General features: G+C 46.4%; 1 protein-coding gene across 1 annotated transcript in view; it reads right to left on the bottom strand.

Annotated features, from left to right (window-relative positions):
• The window catches only part of LOC107293090 (myosin-7-like), a 51,371-nt gene extending 47,532 nt beyond the window's left edge, over window positions 1-3,839 (bottom strand). Inside the window, exons 1-3 of the mRNA XM_015822227.1 lie at window positions 3,642-3,839; window positions 1,632-1,775; window positions 411-567 (exon numbers count right to left, since the gene is read on the bottom strand). Of these exons, the coding sequence (XP_015677713.1) occupies window positions 411-567; window positions 1,632-1,775; window positions 3,642-3,839 (499 nt within the window). The remainder of the gene's footprint in view (window positions 1-410; window positions 568-1,631; window positions 1,776-3,641) is intronic.
• Window positions 3,840-14,323: the final 10,484 nt, after the last annotated feature.

Below are 14,323 nucleotides of genomic sequence, written 5' to 3'. Positions count from 1 at the left end.
AAGAAGAAGAAGAAGAAGAAGAAGAAGAAGAAGAAGAAGAAGAAGAAGAAGAAGAAGAAGAAGAAGAAGAAGAAGAAGAAGAAGAAGAAGAAGAAATTGACAACAAAGAAGAGGAGAAAGACAAGCAGGAGAAAATACACAAAGAGGAAAAGAAGAAGGCAGACGAGGAAGAGGAAGAAGAGAAGGAGAAGATAGACGAGGAGGAGGAGGAGGAGAGAGAGAAGAAGACGGTAGACAAGGAGGAAGACAACAAGGAGAAGGAGAAGATAGACAAAGAGGAAGAGGAAGAAGGGGAACAGGAGAAGCCCCAGTGGACTTCCTGAAATCTTCAACATTGGTTCTTCTCTCATGACCACCAGGTTCCCCCCTTCTGGATCCCCTCGTCTTCCTTTACCTGTAAGATCCTTTACCTGTCAACATGTACTGATAGGCATTGTCGGAGATGGAGAAGATATGAGGAGGAGCTTCACTCCGCTTCTTCCCTCGGTAAGCACCCACCACTTCAGCGTTGTAGACCGGCAACCACTTGTAGGGGTTGACCGTCACACAGAACAGCCCTGAGTAGGTCTAGAGAAGAAGAGAGGGAAGAGGTTAATACCACTTTACAAAGCCTGGGTAAGGCCACACTTGGAATACTGCATCTAGTTTTGGTCACCACGATGTAAAAAAGATGTTGAGACTCTAGAAAGAGTGCAGAGAAGAGCAACAAAGATGATCAAGGGACTGGAGGCTAAAACATACAAGGAACGGTTGATGGAATTGGGTATGTCTAGTTTAACGAAGAGAAGGACGAGGGGGGACAGGATAGCAGTCTTCCAATATCTCAGGGGCTGCCCCAAAGAAGAGGGAGTCAAGCTATTTTCCAAAGCACCTGAAGGCTGGACAAGAAGCAAGGATGGAAACTGATCAAGGAGAGAAGCAACCTAGAACTTTCCTGACAGTTAGAACAATTAACCAGTGGAACCACCTGCCTCCAGAAGCGGTGAATGCTCCAACACTGGAGGTTTTTAAGAAGAGACTGGACAGCCATTTGTCTGAAGTGATATAGGATTTCCTGCCTGAGCAGGGGGTTGGACTAGATGACCTCCAACATCATCATCATCATTACTAATATTATTATTACTATTATTATTATTACTACTACTACTACTACTACTACTATTATTATTATTATTATTATTATTATTATTAATCAAGGAAAGAATCAACCTGGAACTAAGGAGGAATTTCCTAACAGTGAGGACAATTAACCAGTGGAACGGCTTGCCACCAGAAGTTGTGGGTGCTCCAACACTGGTGGTCTTTAAGAAGAGACTGGACAGCCATTTGTCTGGAATGGCCTAGGCACAGGGGTAGGCAACCTTGGTTCTTTTATGACTCGTGGACTTTAGCTCCCATGGCTGGCTCAGGAATTCTAGGAGTTGTAGTCCACGAGTCATAAAAAAGCCAAGGTGGCCTACCCCTGGCCTAGGGTCTCCTGCTTGAGCAGGGGGCTGGACTAGAAGACCTCCAAGGTCCCTTCCAGTTGTATTCTGATTCTGATTCTGTTTTGCTCATCACCCCCAGATATCTGCGGGGTAAGAATAAGCTCCTCCACGCAAAGTCTTCTCTCCCCATTCCTCTGGGCTTACGTAGATCATCCAGGCGGCGTAGCGGTCCTTCAGGTTGTAGAGCACGGCCGGTTCGTGCAGAAAAGTCAGCATGGCCATATCCTCGATCTTGTCGAACTTGGGCGGGTTCTGCTGCATGATTTGATCTTCTTTGACCGTCACCGTCTGCCAACGAGATGGAATCGGATCTTGAGGTCAGATAGGCCTCACCACAGGAATGGGGCTCCCTTTGCTAACCCGTCCCTGACCCATGAGGCTTTGAGTCCTGCCTCGGGCATGAAAGCCGGCTGGGTGACTTTGGGCCAATCACCGGGAGACGGAGAGTTCTAGTCCCGCCTCGGGCATGAAAGCCGGCTGGGTGACTTTGGGCCAATCACCGGGAGACCGAGAGTTCTAGTCCCGCCTCAGGCATGAAAAGCAGCTGGGTGACTTTGGGCCAATCACCAGGAGACAGAAGTTCTAGTCCCGCCTCAGGCATGAAAGCCAGCTGGGTGACTTTGGGCCAATCACCGGGAGACGGAGAGTTCTAGTCCCGCCTTGGGCATGAAAGCCGGCTGGGTGACTTTGGGCCAATCACCGGGAGACGGAGAGTTCTAGTCCCGCCTTGGGCATGAAAGCCGGCTGGGTGACTTTGGGCCAATCACCGGGAGACGGAGAGTTCTAGTCCCGCCTCGGGCATGAAAGCCGGCTGGGTGACTTTGGGCCAATCACCGGGAGACGGAGAGTTCTAGTCCCGCCTTGGGCATGAAAGCCGGCTGGGTGACTTTGGGCCAATCACCGGGAGACGGAGAGTTCTAGTCCCGCCTTGGGCATGAAAGCCGGCTGGGTGACTTTGGGCCAATCACCGGGAGACGGAGAGTTCTAGTCCTGCCTCAGGCATGAAAGCCGGCTGGGTGACTTTGGGCCAGTCCCTCTCTCCCAGCCCTAGGAAGCAAGCAATGGCATATCACTTCCGAAATGTTTGCAGGAAAACTCCAGGGACTTGTCCAGGCAGCTGCCAGGAATCCACACGCATTAACAAATACACACACACACACACACACAAATAAACACACATACACTAAAGGGAACAACGGTGCTTGACCCACTGGAAGATTTATCATTGTCAGCCCAACAGGCTAGACCAGATTAAGAAGCCCCACACCATATTAGGCCAGCATTACAATATTACAATATAAATGTAATATTGTAATAGCTATAGTAATGGCCCTAGCAGCCTGAAGACATGTCTCCTTCCCCTCCTTTCCCTTCATGCAAATTGGGGAGGGGCTTGTCTGAAATATGTCCTCATTTTCTTGGCCAGGGCTCAAGCCCCCCCCTTATCTAACCATTGTTTTGGTAGCAACTGCTCCTGCTATCCAGTGTTTCTGAACCACGACCATTTTAAGAGCATAGCTGGCTGGGGAATTCTGGGAGTTGAAGTCCGCACCTCTTAAAATGGCCGCAGTTGAGTTAAATTGATCTGTGCCCTCTAAATTATTTCTTCTCGGTTTCTCTACCCTTCTCTAATTGGCACAGTCCAGACAGCTTGGACTTTAAGCCCCATCATCCTCAGCCAGCACCACGAAGACCCGCTTTACAGCACACCTGGATGGAAGATGCCAAGAATTGAGATCTTTCAGATCTGGAGGAATGCTTACAGCCCTTTGTCTGGAATGATATAGGGCGGGGGGGGGGGGTGTCTTCAAACTTGGCCCTTTTATGACTTGTGGACTTCAACTCCCAGAATTCCTCAGCCAGCGTGCCTGGCTGAGGAATTCTGGGAGTTGAAGTCCACAAGCAGGGGTCTTTAAACCTGGCCCTTTTATGACTTGTGGACTTCAACTCCCAGAATTCCTCAGCCAGCGTGCCTGGCTGAGGAATTCTGGGAGTTGAAGTCCACAAGTCATCAAAGGGCCAAGTTTGAAGACCGCAGGTATAGGGTCTCCTGCTTGAGCAGGGGGTTGGACTAGAAGACCTCCAAGGTCCCTTCCAGCTCCGTTATTCTGTATATTTTTGTAGTCTAAAGATCTGACTTCGAATGATGTCTACCTTGCCGCCCTCCGTTTCCGCGGTGATTTTGCCACCTTCTCTGGAAACGATCTTGGCTTTCACAAATTCCTCTTTGACATCCGGCACGAAAACATCCTTCTTCAAGTCGAACGGCCGAGTCTGAGCTTGGATGCGGCTCTTTTCCGACATGCGCAAGAAAGGGGCGGCGGCCCCAAAATCAGATGTCTCCATATCCATGGCGGGAGCTGCAAACGAAACCGGGTTAATGTTCATCTAGACAGGCTGTGAGGCTCTCCCGGGCGGGCAGGTGGGCAGGATTCACACCTGCAGCCTTGGGGAAAGTTTTAACGAGGGTGCTCGCTGAGCTGGGTGGCTTTCTTGCAGACGTTTCACGGCCCAGCTAGGCAACGGCATCAGGGCTCTGAGCGCTAAAGCGAGATCATCTGCAATGTGTCGTTCAGAAGGGATCCACCAGAGGGCGCCCTGAGCTAGGTCAAGTTTTGAATAGTGCTGCTTCCCCCCCTGGTGTACAACACTGGAACGGCACCTTATTTAATCCCTCTCCTTCCAGTGCCGATATGCTGCCCCCTGCTGGACGTTAGCAGGATTGCACCCTTTAGAAACCAGCTTTAGACAAGGATGCCACCCAGAACAGCTGCAACGGAAGTGTAAATAGATATACTACTAGATATAGATTGCTCTGTTGGTCAGAAATAGATAGTTACGATAGTTACCCTTTGTTTTTAGAGGATTGCTGGGGAGAAAAACCGGGGACACCTCAGGTCGGACTCCTGTCGTGGAAAAGGGCCGTGTTAGTATAAAATACACCCCAATCCTTTCCCCAGCCACCCAGGTATCGTTCCTGCCAGGATGATTCCGATATATTTTATTTTAAGGAGAGGGGGAAAAAATATCAGGAGGGGAGAAGCTGCAATATATAGATTTTCATATGTGTTATGAAAGATCAGCCTCTAAAAGGTACATTTCCTCAGTGTACGCTCTCCCTAAGGAAAGAGCTAAATCCTCCCCAAAGTGGGGTTGTTTTTTTTCAGTCAGACACGTCAAGCATGACCGCCATTTGTTCCCAAGGATTACGAAGACCATGTTTTTTCAGATAGTATCTCAAAGAGATGGGAGTTGCAATCCCAACTATTTGGGAGCAAAAGAAGGGGTCTCGGAGCACCTTTTCTGACAATTTTATTAAAGGGAGGCAGGGAGGGAGGGAGGAAGAAAAGAAAGAAAGAAAGAAAGAAAGAAAGAAAGAAAGAAAAGGAAAAAAGGGAGGGAGGGAGGAAAGAAAGAAAGAAAGAACAAAAGAAAGAAAAAGAAAGAAAGAAAGAAAAAGAAAGAAAGAAAGAAAGAAAGAAAGAGGAAAGGAAAGAAGGGAAAAAGGGAGGGAGGGAGGGAGGGAGGGAGGGAAGGAAGGAAGGAAAGAAAGAAAGAAAGAAAGAAAGAAAGAAAGAAAGAAAGAAAGAAAGAAAGAAAGAAAGAAAGAAAGAAAAGGAGGGAGGGATGGAGGGTGGAAGGAAGGAAGGAAAGAGGAAAGGAGATTGCAATGAAAAGAAGGAAAGGAAGGAAGGAAGGAAGGAAGAAAGAAAGAAAGAAAGAAAGGAAGGAAGGAAGGAAGGAAGGAAGGAAGGAAGGAAGGAAGGAAGGGAAGGGAAGGGAAGGGAAGGGAAGGGAAGGAAAGGCAAGGAAAGGAAAGACATTTCTGAATTAAAAGTTAGACTAGGGTGTGAAAATGTAGAATATTCCTGGCAAAAAGTGAGTGTTTTTCAAGAGGAGAATTTCCCTCTTGACCAAAGGTGTGATGCTAACTCATCCTTCCCCTGCCTGGGTCCTCCGGCTGAACTGGACAACATCTCCCATTCTCCCCAGCTGGGGGAAAGCTCCGGCAGGAGAAATGCAGGATACCCACTCCCTTACAGGTGGCAACATCGCTAACAGCAGCAGGTGCCAGAGACACTCAGCGGACGTGGCTATACCACCAAATTACCCCTTACAGCCGCTTCCTCCCCCCTCCCTAAAATTCAGGAGGGGGCACCCCCACCCCACCCCCTGTGCAATCTGGTCTTCAAGAAACACATCCCATTCCCACGACCCCAGTCAGACCCGTGTTTATAATTTCTTGCGCACGAAGCATCACCCCTTTCCCCGAAGCATGCATTGGACAGGGGGGATTCCCCATCTCTCTCACCCCACGCTTTGGGGGCTGGAGGGCTGCAACGGGGAGGGGGGGTGTCTTACCTGAGACCAGCAGAGAAGGGATGGGGTTCTAAGCAGAGTGCCTGGCTCAGGACCCTGGTTATAAACCCCCGATTTTCCCCCCGCCCCCTCCTCCTGGCCAGCCTCATATGGACAGGCAGACCCATCCTCCACCACCACCCCCCTCCTCCCCACATCTCCAGCCTGGCCCCCGAACAATTGGAATCTCTCGTCATTGTCGTGGTATGAAGAATAGGAACAGGTTCAGGGTGGAGGGGGGGGGCAGAGAAGGAGGGGGCAAGAGAGAGACATCAAAATATCTTGGAACAACAGGACTGAGATTCCAGAGGGAGGGGGAGCAGGAGAGCAGGGGGTCCCGGGAGGGCGAGACACGGGGAGAGAATTCGTGCAATCGCCACCCCCCCCCCCAACGGCTCGTTGGCTTCGCCACAGAATGCAACCTCACACCAAGATTGCAGTTGCAGATCTATCTACAGCTTACATTGCGGGTACCAAAACTGCAAAGCTCCAGATAGCCACTAGAGGGCTGCAGACGATGCTTTATACTGCCCTCTCGTGGACACGAGGAGTATGGCAGCCTAGTTGTGCATCTTCCTCTCTATATTTATATGATTCCAGTTCTATAAATTTGGAGCGCCGATGGCTCGTTGGCTTGGCTACAGAATCCTCGCCTTGCGTGCAACCTTGTAGTGGCAATTTATCTAAAACAGTGGCTCTCAACCTTTTTAATGCCGCGACCCCAACCGGTCGTAAGTCGAGGACTAAACCGATCGTAAGTCGAGGACTAAACCGGTCGTAAGTCGAGGACTACCCAACCGGTCGTAAGTCGAGGACTTTCCCTGCCTGGGAGCGCCGCGCATGCGTGGTTCCACCCCCTGCGCCGGCCGAGGCGTAGCTGGCAAGCGGCAGAGACAGAGCAGGCCGACCACCAGCTGGCCCAGCCCAAGGGAGGTAAGGCACCTGCCAGAAAAGGGGAAAAAAATGGCGGACAAAAAAAATGGCGGACTGCCTTGCTTGGCGACCCCCGTGAAATGGTCGATCGACCCCAAATGGGGTCCCGACCCACAGGTTGAGAACCACTGATCTAAAACTAAAAGAGTTAGTTATATTCAAGGTATCAAATCTGGGCTGCAAAGCTCCAGTTGGCCACTAGAGGGCTGCAGACGATGCTTTATACTGCCCTCTCGTGGACATGAAGAGTATGGCAGCCTAGTTGTACATCTTCCTCTCTATATTTATATGATTCCAGTTATATAAATTTGGAGCACCGATGGCTTGTTGGCTTTGCTACAGAATCCTCTCCTTGTATGCAACCTTGTAGTTGCAATTTATCTAAAACTAAAAGAGTTAGTTATATTCAAGGTATCAAATCTGGGCTGCAAAGCGCCATTTGGCCACTAGAGGGCTGCAGATAGTGCTTTATACTGCCCTCTCGTGGACATGAGGAGTAAGGCAGTCTAATTATACATCTTCCGCTCTCTATTTATATTATTCTAGTTATAAATGTGGAGCACTGATGTCACTTGAGCATAGAAATGAATAGTAGCATTTTTTAAGGAGTGGTTTTAAATGACAGAACTGGACAACGTGAAGAGTTTCAGATTTCGGAGAGTTCCATTCCCATCAAGTTGAAACTAACCTCCGGTGTTTCCTTGGTGTAAAAAAAACCTAAGAAAATAGGGAAAAAATCTCAAAAGCATCATAAATGTTCACAGTTATATTATCCCTATTTGCATAGTGAATTAAAAGGTCTTTGAAACACCGACAGCGTTCTTGATATAAACTGAAGTTGAGTCCTGATGTTTTTTTTCACCCAAGTTTTAAAAAACTTGATTATTACAGATACTCTCCCAATTCTGGAATCTAACAGCATTGCTCCAGATGCCCATTAGATGGCAGCAGACAGTGTTTCATACCGCCCCCTTTTGGACACGGGGAGCATTGCGGCCTAGTTATACATCATCCTCTCTATATTTATGTTATTCCAATTATATAAAATTGGAGCCCCAATGTCACTTGGGTGTAGAAATTAACACTATCATTTTTTAGGGGTTGGTTTTAAATGACAGAACTGGATGTTGTGAAGAGTTTTAAGCTGGAACTAGCCTCCAATTCTTCTTCGAAGTAAAACTTCTGGGAAACAGAGAAAAAAATACTGAAGCGCATCATAACTTTTAACTGTCATCTTATATGATTGTTCGTTGCGCCGTCAGCCAGATGTTCAGACTGAAAAACTGGCATTTTGGCACGCCTATTGAGAAGAGGCAGATGTGGTTGACCGATGGTGTTACAAATATCGTCCCAGGATGTAAGCTGTTCCGAATAGAGCTGCCTTTTGCAATTGACCGATTCTGAATTTGTCAACGCCGATGGCGTTCCAACGATCCAGAATTGGTGCTTCCATTTTAAATATCCTATTCTTGTTGGACTTGATCTGCAATGCGGGTAACCCTTGACTTACAACAATTCGCTTAGTGACCTTTTAAAAAGTGACACGCACGTTTTTCCACACTTAATGACTGTTGCAGCATCTCCATGCTCACGGGATCAAAATTCAGATGCTCGGCAACTGGCTTGTACTTATGACGGTTGCCGTGTCCCGGGGTCATGTGATCCCCTTTGGCCACCTTCTGACAAGCAAGGGGAAGCCACTTAACAACTGCAGGAAGAAAAGGTCGTAAAATGGAACAAAACTCACTTAACGGATGTCTTGCTTAGCAACGGAAAATTTGGGCTCAATTGCGGTCGTAAGTCAAGGACTACCACCGAACAGATCGTTATTTCTTTGTTTTCAATCTCTCTATGTTTGCTATGGGTCTCTATCTCATATTATCATATTGTTCTTATTTTGCACCACTAATTAAGAGTTATTTGCAACTTTCTTAGATCCTAAACTACAAGCGAGTCCCGAGCCTACATTTCCGCGGAGTTACAAATCTTAATTGTTTCAGATTTCCACTTTGCATTCCCAGCTTAAATCCCCACTAAGGGTGTGTGTGTGTGGGGGGGGCTGGTCTGATAGAAATACCTCCCCCCCCCGGGAACCAATAATAGCAACCTGGAAGGGCTTCTAAAATAGGAAGCGGTATGTGATGACAGTTTAACAATATCTCTTGTGATCCCACAGCTCTGATCCAAATGACCTCCCTCGGATTTAAAGCAAGTAATACTAGTTGTTGTTCTTCTTGCAGCTACTCCTCAACTTACAACCGTCCTTTTAGTGACCGAAATTGGAACGGCCCGGGAAAAAAAAAAGCGAGTTAGGACCGTTTTTCACACTTTCGACTTTTTGCAGCATCTCCCAAGGTCGGGCGATCCAAATTCGGACGCTCGGCAAACGACTCGTACTTACGACGGTTGCAGCGTCCCCGGGGGGGTGTCAGGGGACCCCCTTTCGCGACCTTCTGAGGAGCCAAAGTCAATGGGGAAGGCCGGATTCACTTAAAAACCGCGTAGCTGACTTAACCAGTGCAGTGATTCGCTTAAGGACTGTGGCAAGAAAGGAAGTTAGCAAAAGGGGGCAAAACTTGCTGTCTCGCTTAGCGACTTAAACTTTGGACTCCATTGCGGTCCCTGTATAACTGGGAAGTTACAGCTGAGACATGGTTTGCTAGAGTCTGTGAAAATAAACGATAATCTGGACTAATAAACTTACTTGGGGTTTTTTTTTCTGAAAATGCAATCTTTCTTTTTAAAAATGCCTCTTTCTCTATCTGATTTTACTCCGTAAATCTTTTGGGAAATTCAGAAGACGTTAGACACCAGCGGGATAATCTCTGCAACGGGACACAAAATATATTCTTGGCGTTAACATGCACGCAAACCCCCTCTGGCATTTTGGAGCTAGTGGGGGTGGGTGAGAACTCGTTTTGTGCGGTGCCAAAGTTTGCCAAACAACACCGTATCTATAATGAGTGTTGTCGTTTCGCCGATAAGGAAAAGAGAAGTTTATCTGGGAATGCTTCCCCCCCCCCTCCTTTAGCAAGCCATTGTCTTGATTTCAAAAGGGGGAAACTTGCTGACTCTAGTAAAAACGAGCTGGGATGATATATATGGGGAATCCTCGACTTACGAACATCCATTTAGTGATCAAAGTTACGCCGGCACAGAAAAAAGTGGTTTGCGACCGGTCCTCACACGTACGACCGTCGCAGCATCCTCCAGAAGTTGTAGGTGTTCTGTCGCTGGAGGTTTTTAAGAAGAGATACCCTGCTGGAGCAGGGGGTTGGACTAGAAGACCTCCAGGTCTCCCAACTCGCCGGAAGGCAGGACAAGAAGCAACGGATGGAAACTCATCAAGGAGAGAAGCAACCTAGAACTAAGGAGAAACTTCCTGACAGTGAGAACAATTAACCAGTGGAACAACCTGCCTCCAGAAGCGGTGAATGCTCCAACACTGGAAGTTTTTAAGAAGAGACTGGACAGCCATTTGTCTGGAATGGTATAGGGTTTCCTGCCTGAGCAGGGGGGTTGGACTAGATGACCTCCAAGGTCCCTTCCAACTTTATTATTATTATTAACTCTGTCCTCCTCTTCCTCCTCCTCTTCCATTTTAAGAAAAGACCGGACAACCATTTGTCTGGAATGGTACAGGGTCTCCTGCTTGAGCAGGGGGTTGGACTAGATGACCTCCAAGGTCCCTTCCAACTCCCTCCTCCTCCTCCTCCTCCTCCTTTTAAAGAAGAGATTGGACAACCATTTGTCTGGAATATTATAGGGTCTCCTGCTTGAGCAGCGGGTTGGACTAGAGGACCTCTAAGGTCCCTTCCAGCTCTATTCTTCTGTTATCCCCACAGCCAGGTGATTAAAATTTGGGTGCTTGGCAACCGGCAATTCCCACGGTTGTAGCATCCGAGGGTTACGTGATTGTCACTTGTGACTTTCCCAGCTGGCTCCCAGGAAATCAAGTCAACAGGGAAAGCCGGATCCTCTTAACAACGGTGTGATTTATTGAACGACTTCAGCCATTGGGCTTCGCCGGTAAAAAAATAAAATAAATATTGTAAAATCTGGTCCAACTCGTTCCAACAGTCGATTTGCCGCGCTACGGAAATCGTGGTCTCAGCTGTGGTTGTGAGTTGGAACAACTACCCTGTTGTTTTCTTCCAGGCTGGGCTTCCAGGCTAAGCAAGCTGGGATTTAGTTTTGGATGGGAGACCACGAGGAGATCTGAGAGGGACGAGGTGAATTGGGAAATAAAAAGAAGACCTGATGTTGCGTAAGTGAGCCATTCATGGAAGGGAACAACCCAAAGGGGCTTTTATATTCTCTCGTCTAATTTTTTTTTTGCAAAAATGAGTAAAATGGTCAAAATGGCCTCTTTTCAGGTTGGATGGAGAAAGAGTCTAGGTCAGGGCTAGGCCACCTTGGCTCTTTTATGACTGGCGGACTTCAACTCCCAGAATTCCTGAGCCAGCCACGCTGAGGGGAAAAGGAGAGGTTTCCGAGCTGAGCTATGCTGGCTCAGGAATTCTGGGAGTTGAAGTCCACGAGTCATGAAGGGGCCAAAGTTTCCCTCACGCTGGCTGAGGGATTCTGGGAGTTGAAGTCCACAAGTCATAAAAGGGTCATAGTTCCCTCACACTGGCTCGGGAATTCTGGGAGTTGAAGTCCACGAGTCATGAAGGGGCCAAAGTTTCCCTCATGCTGGCTCAGGAATTCTGGGAGTTGAGTCCACGACTCATAAAAGAGCCAAGGTTGCCTACCCCTGGGCTAGGATTAGTTCAGGTAACCCTTGATTTACAACAGTTCGTTTAGTGACCGCTTGAAGTTACAACGGCACTGAGGAGAGCGACTGATGACCGGTTTTTCACCCTTAACAACCATCCTGCAGCATCCTCACAGTCACATGATCAACATTCTGACGCTTGGCAACTGACTCATATTTATGATGGTCGCAGTGTCCCGGAGGGGGGGGTCACGCAATCCCCTTTTGTGACCTTCTGACAAGCAGAGTCAATGGGGGAAGCCAGATTCATTTGATAACCTGTGCTACTAACTTAACAACTGCAGTGATTCCCTTAATAACTGTGATGAGCAGGGGGTTGGACTAGATGACCTCCAAGGTCCCTTCCAACTCTGTTATTCTATTCTATTCTATTCTGTTCTGTTCTTATTTCTAATTCTATTCTATTGTATTCTATGCTATTCTAATTTCTAATTCTAATTTCTAATTCTATTCTAATCTAATTTCTAGTTCTAGTTCCTAGTTCTATCCTATCCTATCCTATCCTATCCTATCCTATCTTATCCTATTCTAATTTCTAATTCTATTCTATTCTGTTCTTATTTCTAATTCTATTCTATTGTATTCTATTCTATTCTAATTTCTAATTTCTAATTTCTAATTTCTAATTCTATTCTAATCTAATCTAAGTTCTAGTTCTAGTTCTAGTTCCTAGTTCTAGTTGTTCTATCCTATCCTATCCTATCCTATTCTAATTTCTAATTCTATTCTATTCTGTTCTTATTTCTAATTCTATTCTATTGTATTCTATTCTAATTTCTAATTCTAATTTCTAATTCTATTCTATTCTAATCTAATCTGATTTCTAGTTCTAGTTCTAGTTCCTAGTTCTAATTCTATCCTATCCTATCCTATCCTATCCTATCCTATCCTATCCTATTCTATTCTATTCTATTCTATTCTATTCTATTCTATTCTATTCTAATTCTTTTCTATTATTTCTGTTCCACTCTATTCTATTCTAATTTCTAATTTCTAATAATTTCTAATTTCTAATAATTTCTAATTTCTAATTTCTAATTTCTAATTTCTAATTCTATTCTATTCTATTCTATTCTATTCTATTCTATTCTATTCTAAAGAAAGGTCGTAAAATGGGGCAAAACTCACTTAACAACTATCTGGCTTAACAACGGAAATTTGGGGCTCAATTGTAGTCGTAAGTCGAGGATTGCCTGTATCAGGAGGAAAAAAAACCCACTTCTACATTGGCCTTTGCATGTTCTGGATGAGAGTTTAATTCCGAGAAAATCTCCTACGGATCCTGCTTGATCCTTTCTAATTTTCTCCCCAGGGCGAGCGTGCAGGATGTTGACCCTAAAACCACGTTTATCTGGGCAAATCCTCAACCCCAAAAAGACCTCTCAGCGGGTCCCCAAAAGGAGAAAGCACCCCCCCACACACTGTTTTTTTCTCCCTTCCGAATGCTACAAAAGCTTGATTCAACCCCAGAAAAATCCATTTTTTGTTTTTTTGTTTTTTCTCTTTGCAAGCTGATCTTGCTGCTTCCTGCGTCAACCGGGCGCCCCGGAACGCCTGGGGTCTATTCCAGGCGCTTTGCAAGGGCCGGTCAGCCCATTGTGGCTAAAATAAGACGTCTTTGTGTGTAGAGGCACCGTTGCTATATAAGGGCCGGAGTCGGCAAGCAAGGTCGCCTTGTTCTCCTTCTGCATTTTTTTGCCTTTTGTTCGGGCCCCGACTGACAAGCACGTCAAAGGCCGGATCGGGTGACAGGGCCCAGGCGGGTGGCTGGGGGGGGGTTCAATGGGGGTGTGTGGTTGAGGAGAGAAGCTGACATTTGGGGTGGGAAATGCCACCAGGAACAGAGGGCCGTGTCATGACAGGCGAGGAAAGGCGAGGCGCCAAAGGAAGGGACGAAGAAGAAGAAAAAGAACAGAAGGAGCACAGAAAGGTGCGGGAATACAAGTAATCCTCCACTTACGACGACAATGGAGGCCGGAATTGATGTTGCTAAGTGAGAAGTGTGTTACTGAACACTTAACAAGTTCGAACCCGTTTTACGATCTTCCTGGCCTCAGCTGCTAAGTAATAATAATAATAATAAAGTTGGAAGGGACCTTGGAGGTCATCTAGTCCAACCCCCTGCTCAGGCAGGAAACCCTATGCCATTTCGGATTGCAATTGATAAGTTACTAACCCGGTTGTTAAGTGAATCTGGCTTCCCCATTGGCTTGGGGGAATCGCATGACCCCCTGTGTGAGGCACGCAATAAATGTTATACATGTTATAATTTTTCATTTCTGCAAAAGGAATAGGCATATATAGAGGCACTTAGCTAAGGTATTTTTTAGGAAAGGCGATGTAGTAAGCTGGAGGAATAGAGAGAAACTATACACACCGACTTAATGCATATTTTTAGAATAGTGCACGCTATTGTAGAAGAGCATATGGCTTACAAATAACACCTGATCCATTCATGTAAGGTTTATTCTTTATAAAAACTGTCTAGAGTGAGTATTTTAAAGTATAACTATGGACCAAAGTGCAGCCATGTTTAACCGGAACATGAATTTTGTTACACACATAGCTTCTGGATGAAAAGCAGGCACTCTGATAGATAAAACAAGGGAAGACATAAATCTTTTATAATTGAAATTATCCAGTTTGGTTAACCTATCAGCTGGATTTCAGTTGGATGTGGCATGATGCACGGGACAGGGTATTAAAAACGTATGCAGAAATTCATTCGATGTGGCCCTTTATTTGCACATAGGAGGGTACACCAGCT

The sequence above is a fragment of the Protobothrops mucrosquamatus genome, unplaced genomic scaffold (genome assembly GCF_001527695.2).
Source record: "Protobothrops mucrosquamatus isolate PMUCROS unplaced genomic scaffold, P.Mucros_1.0 scaffold1499, whole genome shotgun sequence".
Classification (NCBI taxonomy): domain Eukaryota; kingdom Metazoa; phylum Chordata; class Lepidosauria; order Squamata; family Viperidae; genus Protobothrops; species Protobothrops mucrosquamatus.
This window is presented reverse-complemented; position numbering and strand designations above follow the sequence as displayed.